The 24,006-nt window shown below is 43.7% G+C and overlaps 1 protein-coding gene across 2 annotated transcripts in view; it reads left to right on the forward strand.

Annotated features, from left to right (window-relative positions):
* The window catches only part of LOC311233051 (clathrin heavy chain 1-like), a 166,408-nt gene that overhangs the window by 85,203 nt on the left and 57,199 nt on the right, over window positions 1-24,006 (forward strand). For both annotated transcript variants that reach the window (XM_084319910.1, XM_084319911.1), the window contains exons 3-8: window positions 5,357-5,625; window positions 7,894-8,055; window positions 8,651-8,764; window positions 9,114-9,287; window positions 21,263-21,460; window positions 23,060-23,260. In XM_084319910.1, coding sequence (XP_084176036.1) covers window positions 5,357-5,625; window positions 7,894-8,055; window positions 8,651-8,764; window positions 9,114-9,287; window positions 21,263-21,460; window positions 23,060-23,260 — 1,118 coding nt within the window. The remainder of the gene's footprint in view (window positions 1-5,356; window positions 5,626-7,893; window positions 8,056-8,650; window positions 8,765-9,113; window positions 9,288-21,262; window positions 21,461-23,059; window positions 23,261-24,006) is intronic.

Genomic DNA, 24,006 nt, shown 5'->3' on the forward strand with positions numbered 1-24,006 from the left:
GATGTCAACATTAAACAATAAATACTCTTAAAGTTAAGTGCAACCAGTGAGATTAAATTAATAAAACACTTTGTTTTATTTATAACATGCTGCTCCTTTTTATTTAGGGAAGAAGCATCAAATTCTGATGAAAGCACGTCTAAATCCAGGTCCTGCATTAGTGGATTATTTCCAGCAGACGAGCAATGCATCAAGCAGCACAGCTACATCCACATCAACAACCAGCAGTGTTGTGAGAGCCAGAGCAGCCAGTGGAGGAGCTTGCAGTGGAGTTGCCCCTCTACCATCCCCAGGCTCATCCAAGAACCAGTCAACCAGCAACACCACAGGCACCATTAAATCATTTGTTACCTCTAATCCAACACTTCAAGCTGAAATATGCTGGGCAACAAAAGCTGTAACCAGCCACTATTCCTACCATTCATGTAATGACATGGGGGCCATGTTTCAAACAATGTTTCCTGACAGTGAGATAGCAAAGCAATTTACTTGTGGGGAGAATAAAGTGGCATACCTCACCACATTTGGGATAGCTCCTCATTTCTCTTCCCTGAAAACTTTATTAACAGATTGCAGAATGGGTACAATACAGTACGGCTCAATACACACAATTATTAAGGGGATGCAGACCAGAGCAATACTTTCGTCTTGTTTACATCAGGGTCCCCCATGTTCAATTCATCATGACATTTATGACATACACGACATACTGCATAACACATCGGCTCAGCTATATATCAGTTATATATGATGCCAAGTCTACATAATTTTGGTTGTTTAGCACAATAACATCTGATTTAATGTGATGGAAGAAGTGAAATAATCATTTTGAGTAAATATTTAATTTACCACAGCCGCATAAGATGCTGGAAAATCTTGAAAATGCACCTTGAAAATGCTTGAAAAGTGCTTGCATTTTGCCTTGGAAAAGGTGTACAAACCCTGTATATATATAATTAATATACAATAAAGTTATTCAAATATGCTATAATATGTGCAAAACCGCGGCATGGCTGTAGATTTCTTTCTGTCATCTACAAGATGCGCTTCATGCCAGCTCTGCCGGCGCACTCCCAGCATGTTTCAGCTAGAAATATGCGCCAAGTGGACGCGGGCCCTAACATGGTGACGTACACAAAATTGAGAGCTGGGATAACTTGCAAGACCTCGCATCACAGACTGGTCATATTTAAGGCTGAGACCACTTATTGATAACTGCGTGAAATCGATAAGTGGCGTCATTTATCGATTTTTTTTGCATGTCTTTTTTTATTTATACTTTATACTATACTAAAATACTAGGTCTTGTGGAATGTTTTAGTTAAAACATCCCCATTTCATGTAAATTCAGTTGAATTGCATCTGCACTGTGCATTTATATGCAGTGCACTCCTCCATCACATCCAGAGACCACCGACTATAAAATGAGAAGGATCACTGTGGTAGTTTTGAATGGGGAAATCTGTAACACTAAAGATGGCAGCAACGACAAAGAATTGCTGCAAAATAAACATAAATTAGTTGTTTAAATAATAATAATGAAAAGATTTAAATAATTAAATATATCTATTTACCGGTAGATAATTTTTTTATACCTATTTTAAGAACATAATTAATATTGCTTTTAGTACTGTATATAAATTAACATTCTTGAATAGCAACGGCATTGTTTTGCAACACTACTGCAGACTAAAATGTGATAATTGAGATGTAAAATAAGCAACATGGCTGAGGTGGATGGGGCCACGAGAGATGGAACTACTACTAGGCAGTCAAACTAATTTCTCCCCCTTTATCTGATGCTCTTTCTCTAGATGTTTAGAAAGATAGCTTGTGTTTCCGTCCCTTATGTGCAAAATACCTGTTGCACTCGTGGCAACGTCCGTGTCGACTCTAGCGAAGTGTAACCAGACTTCTGAGCATTTAGTTGTTTCTGCCATTGTCACTAAGAGCTGGGTCTCTGTGTGTGTGTGCATGGGAGAGAGGGAGGGAGAGAGAGGGAGAGGTAGAGGTAGAGAGAGGTAGAGGTAGAGAGAGATGACTCTCACCCCTCTTGTGGATTGGGAATGGAGAAAATCCATCCTAGACAAATATCTCAAATTGCACAGAGTTGGTGAGATAAAAAGTGCAAGATGTACTGTATGTAGTGATGCACGATATATCGGTTGCCGATATAATATCGGCCGATATGGCAGTTTTTTTTACACATCGGTATCGGTCCGATATCAAGATAGGGCCGATATGGGCAGATATAAAAAATATTAATTTTTTTTTTTTTTTTTTTTTAACATGTTTTGGCCTTAAATAGTTTCAAAATATCAGTCATTTCTGAAAATAAGTTACAAAAGTAAAAAAATTATGCGTTTTGGGAAATAACTTTATTTGATTATCATAAAAAAGTGTTTTCTATACAGAGATATCGACATCTGTAAATATCGGTATCGGCCAGAACAGCAATATTAATATCGGTTATCGGTATCGGCCACAATTTTCACATCGGTGCATCACTAACTGTATGTAGCCTAAATGGATAGGAAATATAATCTTTAATTTCATACTGATTATCAGAACCGGTTACTATAATAGTATGGGCTTTAATAATTTAGACCCGGGCCCGTTTTTAATACCGGGTTTCGGTACCCATCCCTACCCATCCCGACGTCTAACCCTCCCTGCTCAGTCTTACCATATGATGTTTTATCATGCGACAGTCATATTAGCCTATAGCAAGCCTATAGCAAGCTTCTAGCTGCATCACATGATCCTGAGAGATCCACATACACACACACATGGGTCAAATCGGAGAAGAATTAGTTTGAACCTGCTTGGGGAACCAACTCTTTTTGGAGTTTAACCGCATCAGGACAATTGATCCCTTGCACTGAAGAACCGTATAACTCTGTTTTTGAAACATTTTGGACAGCCCCATGTATTTGCAGTTGTGAAGTCGATCCAAATCACTTGGGAATGTGAATGTGATATATCACTGAACTACTCTACCTCTACTGCCTTTTTTAATTATCAATGAACACGACACTCTTTAGATAATAAAGTTTGAAAACATTGTTCCTCTGAAAACTTAAAATGGAGTTGAAGAACAACACTCTTTAGATAATAAAGTTTGAAAACATTGTTCCTCTGAAAACCTAAAATGGCATTGTATGGCTCTTTGCCTGACACAACTCACCTGACGAGTCTGGCGGGTAACGTTGTGAATAACAGGATATTACTGACTTTATGTTAAAGGACCACTTCACACCAAAAAAAAATGCTTATTTTATTTTGCACATAATCTCACACACGGGTCCAAAAGCGCTAAACAATTTAGTTTGACAGTACATTTGTTTGAATATGGCCACCAGTGATGTCATCAGGGGCATTGAATCCTTTGTGTTGTGTTAATTGCAGCTCAATGAAATGATAAGGTAGCATTCCCTGTAAGACGCGGTATGGCTATTCTTTCATCTACATCGTTTCATGATGCTGTAATTAACGCAACACAAGGATTCAATGTCCCAGATGATGTCACTGGTGGCCATATTCTAACTCATTTACTCTAAATAAATTAACGTGTGAAACTGTTTAGCGTGTGTGAGATTATGTGCAAAATGAATCTGTATTTTTTTGTTTTTTCTGTGAAGTGCCCCTTTAGAGTTGTCTAAACATCGTCAGACTTTGTATTGTCCTAATGTGGAAAAGTTGTGCCTATCTGGTACTATAAGCCGGTCAAAACTAAATACTGAGAATTATTTGCCCATACTATTTGACCTGGGTCTGGTGAACAGTAAGTACACACATGCCTCCAATCATGGCATTCAATCAAAAACTCACTGCTCTTTGAAATCTGGCTGGCATGGCAACCAATCGAATCGCTGCACTGCTAAAAAAGAAAAGCACTCTAATAATCACACGGCTTAGTGATGGTAACATGACAAATGTATTTCTCGGAAGTTGTGCCAATGAACTGATTTCCGCACCCTCCTCCACCCCAAACACCCCCCCCCCACCCCGGATCTGGGTTTTCAATAATGGTAAACAGCTGGGGGAATTCACACACCGCTTCTTAATAAGGCTTATGCTCGCACAAATTCACCCAAACTAATAAAATGAAGAGAGAAAAAAATACAGGTGAGTAAACTTTTTTTTTTTTTTTTTTAACCATTTAGCCACTGGTCTGTTTGCCAGGTAACACAAATACACATTTAACATCAGTAATGGATAACCTTACCTATCATAGTCATTATTTGAAACTAGGCTTGCCCGCCACCCGCCCCCCTCCCTCACTCCTCCTAACCAATATCCCTCCTTCCTCCGATTGTCTCCATAAGTACATTATAACTTTCCTACTCTGATATTTGCCTTGTACAGTAGATGTGTTTGGCTCATTTGTGAGTTGTTTGTAATTTGCTTCCCCTTTCTTTGCTTAGTCTCTCTCTACAAAGACTGCTGAAGTCGCTAGGGGTGGGCCGAGTAGTTGGATGAAACGACTTATCTATTGGATGTAATTGGAGGATTTAGTTGAATACTGCATTTTTATTACTGCCTCTCAGAAGCAGTACCCAATATCCCCCCCTCCAAACACGCAGTCTCTACTCTTAACACAGCACACAGGCATTTAACTGTTTTGTTTTTGAAAAATTCACTGTAGCCAATGGGATAGGTTGTTCAGTTAAATTAGAGCTATACTGAAAACAACATCGTCATAGTGGATGTTGATTATTTGTCCTCCTGCAGAAAATGGTACTTAGCTTGAGAATGACAGGAAGCACCCAAGACACAAGTGAGGAAACAACTGGCTCATTCCATTTCAAACTATTCTTTATATATATGTTGCATTTGTTTCATGGGAAAGACGTAATGGCCCCCTATAGCTCAGACTGACGGCTGTCAGTCCATTAAGGTATGTAGTGTATATATATTTCTTTCTGAACTCATCAGATCCCATGTCCTTGGCGTTTATGAGGAAGATTCCCACCATAGCATGACCAGCATGACCGGCACACCCCTATCAAGTCAGTCATGGCCGTCTTCTTAATCTCTGAGCCATGACTTCCAATACTTTAAACTTGACTATCATTTCCAAGCGTTAATACGGTACTTTACCTTCTTCCTCTCACTGCGACCTGTGTGTATGTGCAATAGTGTGCAATGAGTCATCTGTGTGTGTGCACGCACATGCGCCAGCGAGATGCCATAACAAGTTCTTCAATGCCCGGGCTCCTGCCTCTCTCTCTCTCTCTCTCTCTCTCTCTCTCTCTCTCTCTCTCTCTCTCTCTCTCTCTCTCTCTCTCTCTCTCTCTCTCTCTCGCACCCTCCCTCCCTCTCGCACCCTCCCTCCCTCCCTCCCCTTCAACAGCCGCCAAAACCCTCCAGATCTTCAACATTGAGATGAAGAGCAAGATGAAGGCCCACACCATGACGGACGACGTGACCTTCTGGAAGTGGATCTCCCTCAACACGGTGGCGCTCGTGACTGACAACGCCGTCTACCACTGGAGCATGGAGGGCGACTCGCAGCCCGTCAAGGTCTTCGACCGCCACTCCAGCCTGGCGGGCTGCCAGATCATCAACTACCGCACGGACGCCAAGCAGAAGTGGCTCCTGCTCATTGGCATCTCCGCCCAGGTGTGTGTGGCAGGGGTGTAAAAAGTACCCAAAAATTATACTTACGTGAAAGTATGGGTACCGTCTCAAAATCGTACTCAAGTAAAAGTCAGAGTATCTGGCTACAAACACTTGAGTAAAAGTAAAAAAAAGTTTCTACTTTTAAATGTACTAAAAAGTCAAAGTAAAAACGTATTGCAAGGGATAAACCAGGGGTCTCGCACTCATTCCACCGTTTTCGTCCTCTTCATCACTCGTACTATAGTTTGTGGCCATCTTCTGTAGCTTGTCACTCTGACTGTCTATTCTTCTGATAGCAGGTGTTTAATCAAAGATCCCAGCTTTCTAGTCTTGCACAAGGACCAATCGGCATGGGCGGGTTAATTTTCCATTGATGGGGATTTGATTGGCTGTTTTTAAATAAAGTGCGGCCGCAGGATTAATAACGTTAACGTTAGTTCGGCCAGAGAAACAAATATACTAATTAAAATTGTTGGACCTGCGAGATTTGTACTTTGTAGTTCTGCATTTTAAATGTAATGGAGTACAAGTATACAAACCTAATAATTAGGGATGCCCCGATCACGTTTTTTGCCACCGATCACCGATCGTCTATGAGCCATATCGGCCGATACCGATCGTTTTTGGTTTTATAAAAAAATATATATATTAAAATATATTTTTTTTTTTGTAAAATATATATATTATATAATTATACTTGTAGTTGTATTATCTGCGAGACATCGCCACCACGCAACAAGTCAAAATGCTCGCTATCTGCAAACAGCTCCACTGTCTGTGTGTATACTCTGCTTTGGTCAAATCACATTCAGCATTGCCATCTTCGCAGTGTTATGAAGCATGATAGCTGATTAGCCAATGTTCAGCTGCAAAAACGAATAATGTCAATTATGTTATAAGACATTGATATCAGGAGTTATCTGTAGCTACTGCTAGCCGGCTAGATGACGTTAGACAATGCATCATGTATTAAAATAAAGTGAACTATTTAGTTTACTGGGTCATTTAGTTAAAACAGTGAGCTAACATGAGCTAACGTTAGCTACCTAGCTAACGGAGGTCTCATGCTGGCTGATCGATCGGCACGGGGCATCCCTATCATTCTTAAACTGAAATGTGCATTTGTTGATATCAGGAGCTATCAGTAGCTAGCCAGTTAGACAATGCATCATGTATTAAACTAAAGTGAATAGTTGACTGTGTAGTTTTGTTTAAACGTAACGTTAGCTAGGTAGCTAACGTTAGCTCACGAGCGATAGCTAGTTAGCCAACGCTAGCCAGCACTTGCGAAAACGAATGCCAAACTGATATCAGACGTTGATATCAGGAGCTATCAGTAGCTAGATAACATTAGACAACGCCTCATGTATTAAACAAAAGTGAATAGATGACTGGGCCATTTTGTTTAATGCTTGTTATGTTGAAAGAGGAGCTCTGAGGTGCTCATCCACTCGACTCTTGCCGTAAGAAGGGTTTGTTGACATGACATGAGTCTGGGAGGGGGAGGAGGAGGAGGGGCAAGACGTGCTCTAGCAGCAGCTGTGTGGCTGTGAGAGAAGAGCGAGTGAGAACTCCGCAGAGAATTGGATCATGTTTTCAGTGTCATCGATCGGTTTTCACGATCGGCGAAAATAAAGCATTATCGGAATTCACCGATCTCATATTTATACTGAATATCGGCCGATACCGATCGCTGGCCGATCGATCGGGGCATCCCTACTAATAATACTAAGTAAAGTACAAATCCCCCAAAAACAGTACTTAAGTATTGTAACGAAGTACAATTACTCAAGTACTTTACACCCGTGTTGTGTGGAGTGGTTCAAAGGCCACAGCGACATTGTTAAACCGTAATCCCATTGTTCTGTTGTGAGGAGGACATGTGATAATTGGGACATAAACCATCAACTATTTTCAACTGTATTGGGCCTCAAACTCAAGGAAAGTTGGAAGAAATAGTGGAGGAAGTATTGTGTGCAGTTCACTAGAGGTCTGCTCTCCTCCGGGGTGGCGTCTCTCAACAGAACGATAGGATTGAGGCTTTCATTTGCCCAGTATTGGGCATTGTTGGTACTCTCTCAACTAGACCAGCAGCCAGTCAACTTCGAACCAACCTGTCAGCCTTGCTGTCTTGTACTGTGCATGTTAAACACACACACACACACACCAGCGAATATATGCACACATGCAAATGTCTAGCTCTAGCCTTGGCAGAGGTTGGCCACTCGTTCCCCTGTTTTCATTATTTAAATGTTTTGCCCGCTTCAGCAAAACCGTGTGGTGGGAGCCATGCAGCTGTACTCTGTAGACAGGAAAGTGTCTCAGCCCATCGAGGGGCACGCCGCCAGCTTCGCTCAGTTCAAGATGGAGGGGAACACGGAGGAGTCGACTCTCTTCTGCTTCGCCGTTAGAGGCCAGGCTGGAGGAAAGGTAAATGACACAAAAATAGAGCAAATGTGTTTTTCAATTGACCGTATACCTGTATGTAACACATAACTCTGTATGATGGCATGTACAATAATGCTGTATATACTGTGTGTATGTATGTATGTATGTATGTATATATATATATATATATACACACACACACATCTGTCTGTACATACCTGCATATAATCGTATATCTGTGCATATCCCTTACCTACACTTACTAGTTAGATAGCTGTATCAATGTATATTAATACTACAACTCTCTACATGCATCTGATTAGCACTATTACTCAGTAGTACTAATTTATATATTTTAAACCCAGTTTAATCACCTATACATTGTATATTACTATTGCACTTTACTGTTACATTTGCACTCTGGTTGGATGCCAAACTTTCTTTCCGTTGTACTGTATAATGACAATAAATCTGAATCTAATGTAATCTAATTCACACGGCAGCCATTTTGCTCATGTTCAGAGCCGCTGTGTGAATAATGATCAACAGAGGACCGTCTCCACTAAGTATGTATGTAGTATGTCGTACACTAAGTATGAAGGGTTGACTTTAACATTCTGCTCGCTGTACGCCTCAGTTGCACATTATTGAGGTCGGGACTCCACCCACTGGCAACCAGCCGTTTCCAAAGAAAGCAGTGGACGTCTTCTTCCCCCCAGAGGCCCAGAACGACTTCCCTGTGGCAATGCAGGTATTAATTACAGCCGACTCGGCACGCAACAATACCTTTTTTTTATGGTTAAAAAGAGATTGGTGTACTGTACTGATGGATTACCACTTTCAATATATTTATACAAGTACGATATATGTATACATGTTTTAGTATCCATGATGGGTTTGTGAGCAGCACTGAAGTCAGACTATTGGAAGGGATGAGTGGGGGGAGGTGGTTCCCTGGGAGATATTCCCACAGTCTACCTTTTGTCCAGCAGCTGAAAGTGTTGTATGTAGACTGAAAAAATAAGTATATTGTAACTCCGACAACTGTCAAAAACAATGACCACACTCATTTTCTCTGAAATCCCACCTTGACTATCCAGATCAGCTCCAAGCAGGACGTGGTCTTCCTCATCACCAAATACGGCTACATCCACCTGTACGACCTGGAGACGGGCACCTGCATCTACATGAACCGCATCAGTGGAGAGACCATCTTCGTCACCGCGCCGCACGAGGCCACTGCCGGCATCATCGGCGTCAACAGGAAGGGACAGGTACTACTGATGTAAACTTCTTCTTACCCAAACCCCCAGTGGAGCATGTGTGGTGGTGATGATCGGTCTGACCATTCTTGAGCACCTCAATTATGCACTTACCTCCAGAGTCGGACAAGAAGATGGATACCAATTTCCCCTCTGTGCATAGAAGGCTATCCAGCTGCATAGCTGCAAGCTAGCCTATCCAGGTGAATGGAAGAGGATACAGACCCCTAGCCTAGCTTAAAACTCCGGGAGAGGAGTTTTTTTGGCCAACAGCTAGGCTTAGTGGTCTCGATCCGCTTCCATTCATTAGTGTTAGGCTAGCTTTCAGCCAGATAGCTTTCTACTGAACGCACGGAGAGGAAATTGGTATCTATCTTCTTGTCTGACTCTGGAGAAGACAAGTTGGCCTGTTCCCTTTTTTTAAAGTTGTAAAACCATGCAAGTTTTGAAGCTGGAAAGTTAACTGAAAATCTACTCTTTCTGAATCTACGTGTCTACTAGGCTTACTATGGTTCACTGTGCCTCAAAATATTTTTTGGAGGGGGGTTTTGATTCATGAATGGTGTAAGGTCACTCTAAGAATTACATCTATAGTAAATAGGTTTTGAAAACCAATTGCAGGCTCTGGACATGTAAACCCCATCCTCCCCCGAAACCGCACAGTGGACATCAAGCAGTGTACCCCAGTCCAGTGTTTGTCCTGGTTAGAAATCCACCGGTTCAATCCAGCTCCATCTTCCTGCCTTAATGCACCGTCCCAAGAGAATGTAGAGGTGGCCGATTATTAACGGCAGCAGTTGATGACTGGTGTTTCCTCTGATCTAATATCTCGGCTGAGTAGTGGAGAGGTCTTAAGCACTGGAGCAGCTGAGTAGTGTAGAGGAGTGGCTCGGTAGTGTAGAGGTCTAGACACTGGAGTGGCTGGGTGGTGTAGATGTCTAAGCACTGGAGCTGCTGGGTAGTGTAGAGGTCTAGACACTGGAGCGGCTGGGTAGTGTAGACCCTCTTAGCCTGCGACAGCCCATATGTGGGACGTTTTTTGGACTTTTTCCAACGGCACTTTGGCGACCCCTAGTGGCTCGGGTGTGCATATTTTGTAATACAATATATATATCGAATTGAAGGCTTATTTGTTGCCTGTCGATAGCATCAAAATCCGCTCAGCGGTTCTCGAGTTACATGCCAGGATTTGAGGCTTGTGCAAAGTACACGGTACTGCGCAAAATACCACTCCCGACTCAGGCTGCAGTAGTTCCGTCAATCTAGATCCGATCTCGAAAATGATTGTGGATCGTTGTAGCCAATGAGTGTGGCTTTCCAATGATACCCCACATGCATGTATGAATAAAAAAACTAAAACGGGAAGAGAAAAATAGCAGAATGAATTGAAGTCTGAGGAAACTGAGTTTTTCTTTGTACACAGTTTACCAAAATCACTCCTAATCACTCATTTCTGAATGGATCTTTATGAAATTTGGATATGTACTACATAAGGCTTCAGGCTATGGCTCCGTCTGGATTTGTAAGCCATATCACCTTCTGGGAAAATACTACCTTTGGACTACTAACTACTACAGAAAAACTTGAGTAACAAGTTTTTCTACAACTCAAGTTCAGACCTATGTTACTCTATTACGTTAGCACTAAAAGTGAATATTTTTTCGGGAATCAGAAACTTCAGAATGTTATCTTTCAAAAGAGACCAGGCTCATGCATGTGTTATAAGTATAAAGTATGTTGTTTTGGTTTGCCAAAAAGGTATGCAGTCCTCATTTCAAGTTAAAAAATGTCTGGGTAGTGTAGAGGCCTAAGCACTGATGATGGTTAAGTAGGTAGGTAAAGCTCATAAATTGCTTGTGAGCGCAACAAATGTAAAATGTCAGCGCTGTGAGCAGGATAACAATACCCCCCCCCCCCCCCCCCCCCGTCAGCTTGTTGTCATAAGGCAAGCTCAATCTTTGCCATGAGGTATTATATTATAAATAATCCAAGGTGTAGTGTTTCACTAAGAGTGTGAGATAGATGAGTTTAGCTCCCTCTGTGAGGCCATGTAGCGAGTGGAGGAGAACTGGATCCAACCAGCTGATGAATAATGTTTCCAGCCAGGCCACACACCACATGAATAATAGAGTGAGGAGAGGAAAGCTGATCTGAGGCTGTGACAGACGTGGCGCGCACACACACACGCACACATGCACACATACACACAAACAGACAGCGCTGATCTCGGATATGATAATGGACTAGTGTCTCGGCCCGTCAGTAGCTCCAACTTGAGTAGGACTACTAACACGGCTCAGTGATGATGAGGGACTTCTTACGTCCCCAGCTGGAAACATCCGATCTCTTAACGACCCTCCTCCTCCTCCTCCTCCTCAGGTGCTACATGTGGCTGGCAGACTGTTTCTCTCTCTCGCTCTTGCTCGCTCTCTCAGATGTTTTGTAGAGGCTGTTACCATTCAGACAGCCTCTAGAGGGAGAGGGAGAGAGAGGGAGAAAGAAGCAGTGAGCTGCTCCACACAAACCAGCGAGAGAGACTGAGAAAGACAGAGAATGGTCATATCTGCACGTGATGTGTGTAGTGGATGGCACCGCCTGGTGCCCTCAATCCTCTTATCTGACTGGTTTTGGAGCGAGAGGCGCTCTCCTCCAATCAGACGCACCCTTCTCACCAACCCCCTCCTCCACGTTACCCCCATCCATCCCCATCAGTCCTGGGACATCAGCCTCTCTGCAGACTTATTATGTGCGTGTGTGTTTCTGGGCCAGTGTACCACTCGATACTCGAGCTCATCTGTCATCCAGGGCTCTGTATCGTCTAGTCTAGAGGCAGAACTATCCTGGCACTGGCAGGCTTAGCTTTTTTCCCCTGGAGCTCATTGATCAATGTAATTTAATTGTGTATAAACGGGAGCCCAACAGAGTACTTTTTTAAAGCTAGTCATCATTAGCCTGAAGAGGTGGACGATATTTTTTGGCAGCTGCGTTTTTGTCGTGGGTCAATATTTTGGTTCTGGAGAGCTTCTTTCACTTTCTCAGATATTTGAAATATGATGATAATGTCAGGCCCAGCTCTCTCTCTCTCTCTCTCTCTCTCTCTCTCTCTCTCTCTCTCTCTCTCTCTCTCTCTCTCTCTCTCTCTCTCTCTCCTCACACTGTCTCGCTCTACTCTTTCTCTACACTCTATATACACTATTTTCTCTCCCTCTATTCTCTTTCTCGCTCTCTCCTCACTGTCTCTCTCACTCTACTTATTCTCTACATTCTTCTCTCTTCCTCTATTCTCTCTCTGCTCTCTCTCGCTCTCTCCTCACCCTCTCTCACTCTGTATTCTTTCCCCTCCCTCTATTCTCTCTGCCTGCTCTCTCTCGCTCTCTCTCGCTCTCTCTCCTCACTCCGTCTGTCTCTCTCACTCTACTCTTTCTCTACACTCTGTATAGACACTCTTTTCTCTCCCTCTATTCTCTCTCTCCCCCTTTGCCTATAGCTATCACGATATCCATACCAGCCCCCCCTCCATCTCTCTCCGCTCCACCCATCTAACACACAATACAGTGCAGAGAACTGCTCAGTGAAGAGCACTATTTTTACCTCCTTCGTCCCAGCTGCCCTTTATTAACCCAGGCAGCATATTACAGGGGGGAAGTGAGCTCTCTTTGGTTGTGAGGAAGAATGAGGTGTACTCACCCGTATTAACAGCTGTGGCTTTGACCTGTTTTTTATTGAGGCCCCACCATCTCTGTTCCCCCCCCCCCTATACTCTCTCTCTCTCTCCCCCCCCCTATACTCTCTCTCTCCATTCATTATCTGTTCTGAGTGACGCTTTCCTCTCTTGCGCGCTCATTTGTCTCTCTGCTGCCAAGCCACCCACCCACCACTAGGACCCATGCGCTACACTGACTGAACCAGTAATGATGACGTTCTGCCGCCAGCCACAACACAGGGCCGCACATCGTTTTAATAGCACTTAATGTTAATGTGTCTCTGCATGGGGATTCAGCTGAACTCGCACACGGGCCAAGTTCAGCCATAAGACTGCTGCGCGAATACTTCAGAGGGCGATGGTGCCTCAGGAGGTAGAGCCAGGGTTTGCACAAGGTCCTTTTTCCCCCCTACTTTTTTCTCCTCTGTGATTTTTCTCCCATCCCAATTGACCTCTCGTGCCAATTCTCCCTCCCCTGTCCTCATCGTTGCTCGAATGTGCCCCCCACTGGCCGGTCGTAGGGAGGATAGAAGCCCATCACATGTCCCCTCCGATACATGTGGAGGCAGCCAGTAGGAGGCTCACACTGCCCCCGCCATTTTCCTGTCTTTGCTGTGCAGGCGCCCTGACCGACCTGTAGGAGTCGCTGTTTTACAACGACCAGACTACCACCCATCGACTCTCCTCTCGCTGACTCTGCCAATTGAGTCAGTATGACGGCCGGCCCAAGCCGGAGTCAACGCTGACCCGGATTCGATACCGGTGTCTCTTGCGTTGGTGACGAGCGCAATGTCCGCTGCGCCACCCAGCCTCCTGGGTTTGCACAAGGTCCTTGAAGTGCTTAAAGTGCTTGATTTTTGAAAAAAGTCAATGCCTGGAATTCCTTAAACAGCCAATTTTTTAACAAGGTGCTTGAAAATTCCTTGGAATTCAAATCAACCATTCGCATTGAAAGTTTTGTTCATCCATGATTAAATTGTTCTGAATCAAGATTTTTATTTTTTTTCATTTAATAAACAGAACTCACGCTGTCTCGCACGCTCCAACTGCTTTTCCTCATTTCTTCATGTGTGATGCTCTAGCTTGCTCTAGCTTGAATTGTATCCTTCGAGTGACATCCTTGAAAATGAAAAACAGTGCTTGGAAAAGTACTTAAAAGTTCTTGAATAAAATTGTGTGGGAACCCTGGCTGAACTCGCACACGGCCAAGTTCAGCCTTAAGACTGAATACTTCAGGGGGCGACTGTGTCTCAGGAGGTAGAGCACTCGTCTGGTAATTGGGAAGGTTTCCCGGTCGATTCGGGCTCCTCCCGGCAGCGTGTCTGAAGTGGCCTCTCGGCAAAGACGCTCAACTGCTCCCGACAACCAGGTGGGCGGTGCACCTTGCATGATGGCCTCAGTCGTCTGCGTGTTGAGTGAATGTGAGGCATAAAGCTGTAAAGCAGTTGACCTCATCATCATCCTGCTCTTTATCTGATTGGCTGGTAGCTCTCTGGAGCAGTTTTAAAAAGAATGCAAGTGTTTTTGGTGACGGCGAAGGACAAAGGGTGAATGGCTTTATGCCCCCTCCTCCTCCTCTGGCCTCCTCTCTCCACACTCCACTGTGGCCTTTGTTTACATTTGATGCTGTGGGATTGCCTTACATGCTGGAACCGGGAGTACATGGCTGTAACCTGACCTCCCCAAGAACAGAAAATGTTGTTCATTGTAAAACAGCAGCAGCAGTATTTTATTATATTGTCGGTGAACACATCCACTTTGTATTTTTGGCCTGTCGTGATGCTAGCCGTGCTGATTTTGTGTTGTTGTTGGTCTCTCTTGATGCTAGCCGTGCTGACTTTGTATTGTTAGTCTGTCTTGACTCTTGATGCTAGCCGTGCTGACTTTGTATTGTTGGTAGTCTGTCTTGATGCTAGCCGTGCTGACTTTGTATTGTTGTTAGTCTGTCTTGATGCTAGCCGTGCTGACTTTGTATTGTTAGTCTGTCTTGATGCTAGCCGTGCTGACTTTGTATTGTTATTTGTCTGTCTTGATGCTAGCCGTGCTGACTTTGTATTGTTGTTGGTCTGTCTTGATGCTAGCCATGCTGACTTTGTATTGTTTGTCTGTCTTGATGCTAGCCGTGCTGACTTTGTATTGTTGTTGTTCTGTCTTGATGCTAGCCATGCTGACTTTGTATTGTTGTTGTTCTGTCTTGATGCTAGCCGTGCTGACCTTGTATTGTCGTTAATCTGTCTTGATGCTAGCCGTGCTGACTTTGTATTGTTAGTCTGTCTTGATGCTAGCCGTGCTGACTTTGTATTGTTGTTTGTCTGTCTTGATGCTAGCCGTGCTGACTTTGTATTGTTGTTGTTCTGTCTTGATGCTAGCCGTGCTGACTTTGTATTGTTAGTAAGTCTGTCTTGATGCTAGCCGTGCTGACTTTGTATTGTTGTTGGTCTGTCTTGATGCTAGCCGTGCTGACTTTGTATTGTTGTTGGTCTGTCTTGATGCTAGCCGTGCTGACTTTGTATTGTTGTTGGTCTGTCTTGATGCTAGCCGTGCTGACTTTGTATTGTTGTTGGTCTGTCTTGATGCTAGCTGTGCTGACTTTGTATTGTTGTTTGTCTGTCTTGATGCTAGCCGTGCTGACTTTTCCACATTTGATTGTCTTTGCTGTCTTCATGTGGTGAAATGAAGCTTGAAACTTGGTATCTTGTATATAAACCGACTCCTACCATAGCCATAACCTTAACTGATTGGACGCCAGACCCGAGATAAGTCGGGTTAACTCGCTGACGCTTGAGCGCCAAACCCGAGAAAAGTCTGGTTTTATTCGATATTTCCATTCATTATCCATCCAGGGAGCCTGGTGTTATCATAGGGAATGAGTCTGAGATTGCAAAAGTGCAATACCGGCCGCATCCTACCAGGCGGTGGTATCGAGCACCCTTTGAAACCTTGTGTCTTGGGCTGTGCGTCGATTATAGGGGTCCGGGTCGGCTATTTTTCCCCAAGGGAAGCGGTTATAACGCTCGGATTGAGAAGAATCAAATACTCCCGATCCATGTTCTGTGGTGGATTATGTTGGCGACACGATGGACATCAATACTTGGAATGGCAATCAGATAATTGAAATATTCTTTCTGGGGTACATCCTAGCAGGGAACAAAATAACCACACGCCAAGCGCCAATGGCCTGTAGATTTAATGTTTGGCGACTAGAAATTAAGGTCTGCCCGCCACCTGGCGGCTAACAAAATCCACTGCATCTACCTCGGCCGAGAGCATGCAGCTGCAGAGCCACAGAGCAGCAGTGTTTTCAGCTCTGGTCTGGGGACCGCTCAGCAGCGCCCCCCACCCAACAGCTGAATTGCCAATGGCTGAATTAGAGTACTGCACCGTGCGGGCACAGCTGGTGGGTTCTGTGGCTCTGCAGCTACATGCTCTCGCAAAATCCAGCACCAAGCTCCCACTGACAACATCGTTGTCATTATTAGACCTGCTTGGTGAAGCAACGATGAAACAAAACGATGAAACAAATGTAATGATTGTTTCGTTCATCGCATAGGCTATTTAATTTTAGCCTATTTTAATACAATTCAAATAATCAAATTGTGCTTAGAGGGAATTATTTTCACCGGACATTATGACCGGAGAGATTTAAATGTTCGGACTTCAACAGACTTCAACTTTTTTCTCACAACGGGTCAAGTGCATCTAACATGCTTTGCACCGTCGCCATTACTTTATGCCCACATCGCCCGAAATGAACGTTACGTTATCAGAGGCAGAGCAGAGCCATAGAGAACAGCAGACAGTGTGGACTGAGGAAAGGGAAATGGGGGGGGGGGGGGGGGGCGTGCGTTTGGAAAGACGATGAAGTCAGTCAGGAGTATATTATAGTTTACTGAGGATGGACAGATAATGTTGATATTCAAATATAAAAAAGTTTCGAGAGGAGTGGAAGTTTGAAGACAGACTAGACTACAATATGATGCGGGGGTGGTGAGTTGAAACAGTGTGTGTGATTGATTGATTGAAAAGTTTATTAACAGATTGCAGAATGGGTACAGTACAGCTCAATACATACAATTGTTAACACTTTAACTGCCGGAAAACGCTTTACAGCGTCATTCCCGGCCATGCTCAAGTTGCCGAAGGACGCTTTACAGCGTCTTTAATATCAATATTTCAAAAATCTGTGATCGGATTCATATTTCCCCTCCGCTGGCCTGAGATCCACCAGGAGGACCCACTGAGCTCTCTGGCGGTTCAGGAGCGCCATCTGGTGGCCGATCGGCGCAATCGCCAAACAGGAAGTGCTATGGAGGTTGTGCTGGTCGGCCATATTACTTCCGGGCACTCGGTACATGTCCCGGGACTCTGGCTCGTCACAATATAATAGCGATCCATTGCCAATAACTCTATAAACAACATGATTTGGACGTATATAGTATTATACAAGCTGGAAATGGTTCATCAAATAAAGTTATTATAATTATCAGGATAAACATCCCATAATCGAAAACGGTCTACACCACGCTGATCGTCCAACGGCGCGAGGAAGATCCGGTGAGATTCAGCGTTATTCTTGAACGTGTTCCATATAAACTGTTATGATGACCATATGACCCACACTAGATGAATGATATAACGCTGCCCACGGAATTATAAACGATCCCCCGCCCATCCGGTCATCATCAGATCATACGTAGATCATTCTAGAAGTACGTCCAATTGACATTTTTTATATCGCCCCGATTGCCATCAAACTGTATTTCATCATCAATATAATGCATTTGGGGCTATAGATCACGTTCTGGAGAAAGCTGCAGAAAGAGATGAAAACATACTTATACATTAGACCATACTTTTACTATGAATATGTGAATGAAAAAGTTTAACGTTGCTACACAATGAACAATACATATAGGACTTTGAATGGGCCCTAATAATGGCAATGTAGCAATAGAATTTAAAAAGTTATAGCCATGCAAAGAAGGGGTACTTATCCATAGACAAATAGAGCTGGCAACCCATGGTATAGCATGAATTTAACCTCCGGCACCCATAGTGTTAAGGGGATGCAGACCAGAGAAAGACTTGTCTTGTTTACATCAGGGTCCCCCATTTTCAATTCATCATAACATAATATGATGTGTCCCGACCCCACTTCTATGTTTCAATAAATTATTTGCATTTAAAACTATTAACACTTTGGTTGCCATGGGTTAAATTCATGATATACCATAGGTTGCCGGCTCTATTTGTCTATGGAGAAGTACCCCTTCTTTGCATGGCTATAACTTTTTAAATTATTCATAAAAATTATTAATAATTTCGATTTGTTTTCTTCTATTTTTCTCATAGCTACGAGTAACGATTATTCACGCCCATCCCTAGTATGCACACGCACAGTATAATATGCATGTAATAAATAGTTTGTTAATAAAAATTTTTTTTTTAGATTTTTTATAAAAAAAATTTGTATCTACCTTTTCTCCCCATTTTCAATTTTTCTCCTATCCCAATTTTGTATTATCCCATTCTACCCTCCCCTGTCTCGAACGTTGTTAGACCATGCCTCCTGCTGGTCTGTCTTTTTTTTCTTTTCTTTTTAGGAGCACATGTGCTCCTTGGGGAAAAGGTTAGCGTAGAGCCCTATATATGGAGACATTAACATTACGTTATCAAACATAGGGATGAAGACTGAAAAAAAAAGTGTTGACAAAAAGTGTTTTATAATCTTGTTAATTTTCATCATAAAAATTCGGTGCCCCCGAAATACAAAAAAAAGCCCCCGAAAATCAATTAAGGGGGGCAGAAAAAGCCCTTGGAAAAAAATGTAAATTTCTAACCCTGCACCACGGTATAAAACGGGAATGTATGGATGAAAAAATTATTTATTTTTCACATATTGAACGATAGAAACTCAATGTCAAATAGGCCATAGTATTGTATCCATAGCTGATTGATTGATTGATTGAAAACTTTATTAACAGATTGCAGAATGGGTACAATACAGTACAGCTCAATACACACAATTGTTAAGGGGATGCAGACCAGAGAAAGACTTTCGTCTTGTTTACATCAGGGTCCCCCATTTTCAATTCATCAGGACATATATGTCATACATGACATACAGATAGTCAGTACTGCTACATCTATACATTTATGACATACCAGATTTGCAAATACAGTACTGTTTGTGATACAAAAGGAGTCAAGAAAAGGGAGTATATACATTTGACGTAGAAACTGTACATTGGAGGAGGTTGTGTGGGGGGGGGTTGGGTACATTGGGATATTGACAACCATACTGGGTAATTTACATTGGAGGTGGTTGGGGGGGGGGGGGGGGAGAGAAACACTGTATAAACAAGCAAAACTGTACATTGGGGGGGGGGGGGGACACTGTACAAACAAGCAAAATTGTACATTGGACTATTGACGAAACCATACTAGGTAAATGACTGTACATTGGAGGGGGTTGGGTTAGGACATTTACAGGGGCCAGTTTTGAATTGCAGTCTCCCGTAAGTGTCCCTTGAGATTGGTTTTGAAAGTGGGTAGTGATCCACATTCCTTTACAGCTTTGGGTAGGGCGTTCCACATTGATGTGGCATAATTGCTAAACGTGTTTAGTCCCTTATTTGAGCCGAATCTGGGTTTAACATGATTTGTGGAGCTCCCTCTGGTGTTGTGATCGTGGTATTCACTGAGTATTTTGACATGTACATGGGTACCTTGGTCGTGTAGTGTATCTTGTAGACCAGGCCCATTGCAAGTTGCTGTAATATAGAATATAGTTATAGCCCTGCAAACAGGGAACAAAATAAGTACCAGCCAACCGCCAATGGCTGGTAAAAAACCTGCCTGGCAGGTAGTTTTTAAAATCTACCAGCCAAATGGCTGGTAAGTCAAAAAGTTAAGTTTGTTCCCCGAGAGCAGAGCTACACAGCAGTGCGCCTATTTTGCGAGCCGAAATAAGTCTGTGGTTTTTTCTTCTTCTCACAACGGGTCAAATGCATCTAACATGCATTGCATCGTCGCCATTCCTTTATGCCCACATCGCCCGAAATGAACGTTATGTTAGCGTAAGCTAACAAGCTAATCCTGATCAGCGGCAGAGCCATAGAGAACAGCAGACAGTGTGGACTGGGGAAAGGGAAATGGGGGGGGGGGGGGGGGGGCACTCTCCCTTTCTCTGTGTGCGTGCGTTTGGAAAGACGATGAAGTCACTAGTCAGGACTCAGGAGAGGAGTATATTGTAGTAAACTGAGGATTACTGAGGATGCACAGATAATGTTGATATTCAAATATAAAAAGGTTTCGAGAGGAGTGGAAGTTTGAAGACAGACTAGACTACAATATGATGCGGGGGTGGTGAGTTGAAACAGTGTGTGTGTCCCCGACCCCACTTCTATGTTTCAATAAATTATTTGCATTTAAAACTATTAACGCTGACTCATTCCTTCAGTCCACTCAAAATTATGCTAATATTCCTTATGTTGTTTATGATATTAATTGAAAATAGCATATGAGAGTATTATATAGTAATAATAACACATGGCGATATACTAAAAAGCTATTTAAAATTTTTGGCTGGTAAAAAAATCTGCCTGGCTGGTAGTTTTTAAAATCTACCAGCCAAATGGCTGGTAAGTCAAAAAGTTAATTTTGTTCCCTGCCTGCAAACACTGCCACGTATTCCTATACTTTAGAACGCTGGCCATTTAATCACGCATATCGCTCCAGTGCTGATTGAGTTAAAAGAACACACCAACTTTTTGGGAAATTAGCTTATTTGCCATCTACCCTGGAGTTAGACGAGCAGATACATACCCTTTTCTTCTCTGCATGCATTAGGCTTAGGGAACAGCCGCACCGTTAGCCTAGCTTAGCGTCATTCACTGGAAGTAGGTGTGCCAGTGTAGCCTAGTTCCCAACAGTCACGAAATACACTCCAAATACAACTCCAAAACGTTCCTGCAAACATGTTGTGACCTGTGTATTTACCACAAGACATTTTCGTTTTCTAAGCGGATATATACTCTAAAAATGTTTTTGCCGAACCACTGCTGCCTGGGCACAGTGATGTCATCACCTCAAAAGCCCTGTTTTTTTTTAATTTTTTTTTTATATATATACGTGTTCCTTTAACCTCATTGGACCTCACGCCCCACTTTAACCACACATTGGATGCGGTGGATGAAATGCCCATGTTTTTAGTGAGTCCTGATTCTGTGCTCCGCAAGTACCTGGACAATCGTGTATTTTCCCTCGTGTGTGTGCTCTCCAGGTCCTGTCGGTGTGTGTGGAGGAGGAGAACATCATTCCTTACATCACCAACGTGCTGCAGAACCCAGACCTGGCCCTGCGCATCGCCGTCCGCAACAATCTAGCCGGCGCCGAGGAGCTCTTCGCACGCAAGTTCAACAACCTGTTCGCAGGAGGCAACTATTCAGAGGCCGCCAAAGTTGCCGCTAACGCACCAAAGGTAAACTTCACTTTTGTCCACAGAACACATTGGCTGTAGGCGGCTGGGTGGCGCAGCGGACATTGCGCTCGTCACCAACGCAAGAGACACCGGTATCGAATCCGGCTGTCAGCGTTGCCTCCGGCTTGGGCCGGCCGTCATACTAACTCAATTGGCAGAGTTAGCGGGAGGGAAGTCGATGGGTGGTAGTCTGGATGTTGTAAACAGCGACTCCTACAGGTCGGTCAGGGCGCCTGCACAGCAGACACAGGAAAAATGGCTGGGGCAGTGTGAGCCTCCTACACGTTACTCCTCGCCAAAATGAGAGTCCGTGCTGGCAGGTGAAAAGATGTGACTGGCTGCCTCCACATGTATCGGAGGGGACATGTGATGGGCTTCTATCCTCCCTACGACCGACCAGTGGGGGGCACATGCGAGCAACGATCAAGACAGGGGAGGGGAGAATTGGCACGGCTAAATTGGGATGGGAGAAAAATGGAGAAGAAAAAGTGGATAAAAAAAAGGAACACATTGGCTGTTAAATCCCCGGAATCACTACTTTTATCAGCAGGCTTGATCTCAAGTTATGCGCTTGTGCCTGAACCACAGTGGTTCTTCAGACCAGGTCCTTTTATTGAGGAACTACCGGCAGCTACGGCTGTGTTTAAGTGTAACTACGGTATTTAGTTATCTTTATATTTTTTTATTATCTTTTTCCTCCTATTTTTCCGTTTTTCTCCCATCCCAGTGTTAGTCGTTATGCCAATTCCCAATCCCGTCGGTCCGGGAGGGCGGAGACTATCACATGCTTCCTCCGACACATATGTAGCCAGCCCACCGCTTCTTTTCACCTGGCAGCGTGGACTCTCACTGGGAGAGTGTAACGTGTGGAAGGTCACAATACCTCTCTTAGATCCTTCCCTTGCTGTGCAGGCGCCCCGACCGAACTGTAGGAGTCGCTGTTTACAACGACCAGGACCCACCCTCGCCGGGTTTCCCACCCTCTAACACTGCCAATTGTGTTAGTACGGACGGTCGGTCGCCACAACTCTGTGGTGGTAGACAGACGCTTAGTCCACTGCACTACCCGGCCGCCCTTTAATTATCTATTTTAAATGCCTGCCCTTTTCCAAAACGTTTCAAAGGACAGTTTTCCAGATGGTTCTGTGTAAGTAACAGACCATCTAGCAGGTCAGGTTAACATTCCTAATCTCTTATTTTTTTATCAATTCTTTTTAATTTTCTTTCTTTTCTTTTACATGAAACATAAAATATGATGACGCACAATATAATAATAATCAGGATTTCACAGGACAATAATAATAACAACAATAATGACAATTGAAATGACAAATAATAAATACAGAACATAAAAATAAAAACATTATATTATCACAGACAAAAGACATTTCCTCCCCCACTCACCCCCCACCCCCACCCCAAACATTCCTAATCTCAAAAGACAACATTTACGTTTTCCTTCATCAGTGTCATTGTTTCAGTCATGCTACCTTCCACAGTGCCGTCAAAGGACCGGTAGCTGCATCAGTGTTTGTGTGTGAACCACAGCTGACCTTGCCCGTTGTGTCTCCCTCCCTCCTGCTCCACCCGGCCCTCCAGGGTATCCTGCGGACCCCAGACACCATCCGTCGGTTCCAGAGCGTTCCCGCCCAGCCGGGCCAGACCTCTCCCCTGCTGCAGTACTTTGGCATCCTGCTGGACCAGGGCCAGCTCAACAAGTTTGAGTCCCTGGAGCTGTGCCGGCCCGTCCTCCAGCAGGGACGCAAGCAGCTGCTGGAGAAGTGGCTGAAGGAGGACAAGGTATGTTGTTGGTCAGATGTGGTTTGAGACCCCCAGCCTCTGGAACCACATGCACCGCTGCTGGCCTAGGATACACACTCTCATCCACAACGGTTTCTTCTCTTGGTTTGGCCTTCAGACCTCACTGCTCTGGTTTTGAAACTGGGCTTTTAAACTTTTTATCCTACAAATTAACATCACTTAATCACCCATGCGTAGTATACAGCAACTGTGTGGTCTGAAATGACCTAATGATAATAAAGGCAAAATCTTTCTACAATGCTTTTCTAGTTTAAGTACTACCAAAATCACTTTACAATGGAATGACTTCATTATTGTTTAAATGTTTAGTATGGGTGACCCCCAGTGGAATGACTGCATTTGTTTTTAGTATGGATGACCCCCAGTGGAATGACTGCATTATTGTTTAGTATGGGTGACCCCCAGTGGAATGACTGCATTATAGTATGGATGACCCCCCCGTGGGGAATCGAACCCCTTACTCTGGCACTGCTAGTGCCATGCTCGGATCACCAAGCGCTCTATCGTTGAGCTACACAGGACCACCTTCCATGGGGTCCGAATGAAGAAAGATGTAATATGTGAAATGGCTGTTCACTGCATCTGTTTAAAAATAAAAACATAAAAAGAAATTAATAAACATGCCAAAAACACACACACAAAAACCCAGAAACAAAGGACCTGGTATTTCAGATCACTATCTCAACCTCCTCCCAGAGGAAAAGGCCTTTCCTGCACTGTGTGTG

The sequence above is a fragment of the Notolepis coatsorum genome (genome assembly GCF_963971535.1).
Source record: "Notolepis coatsorum genome assembly, chromosome: 8".
Classification (NCBI taxonomy): Eukaryota; Metazoa; Chordata; class Actinopteri; order Aulopiformes; family Paralepididae; genus Notolepis; species Notolepis coatsorum.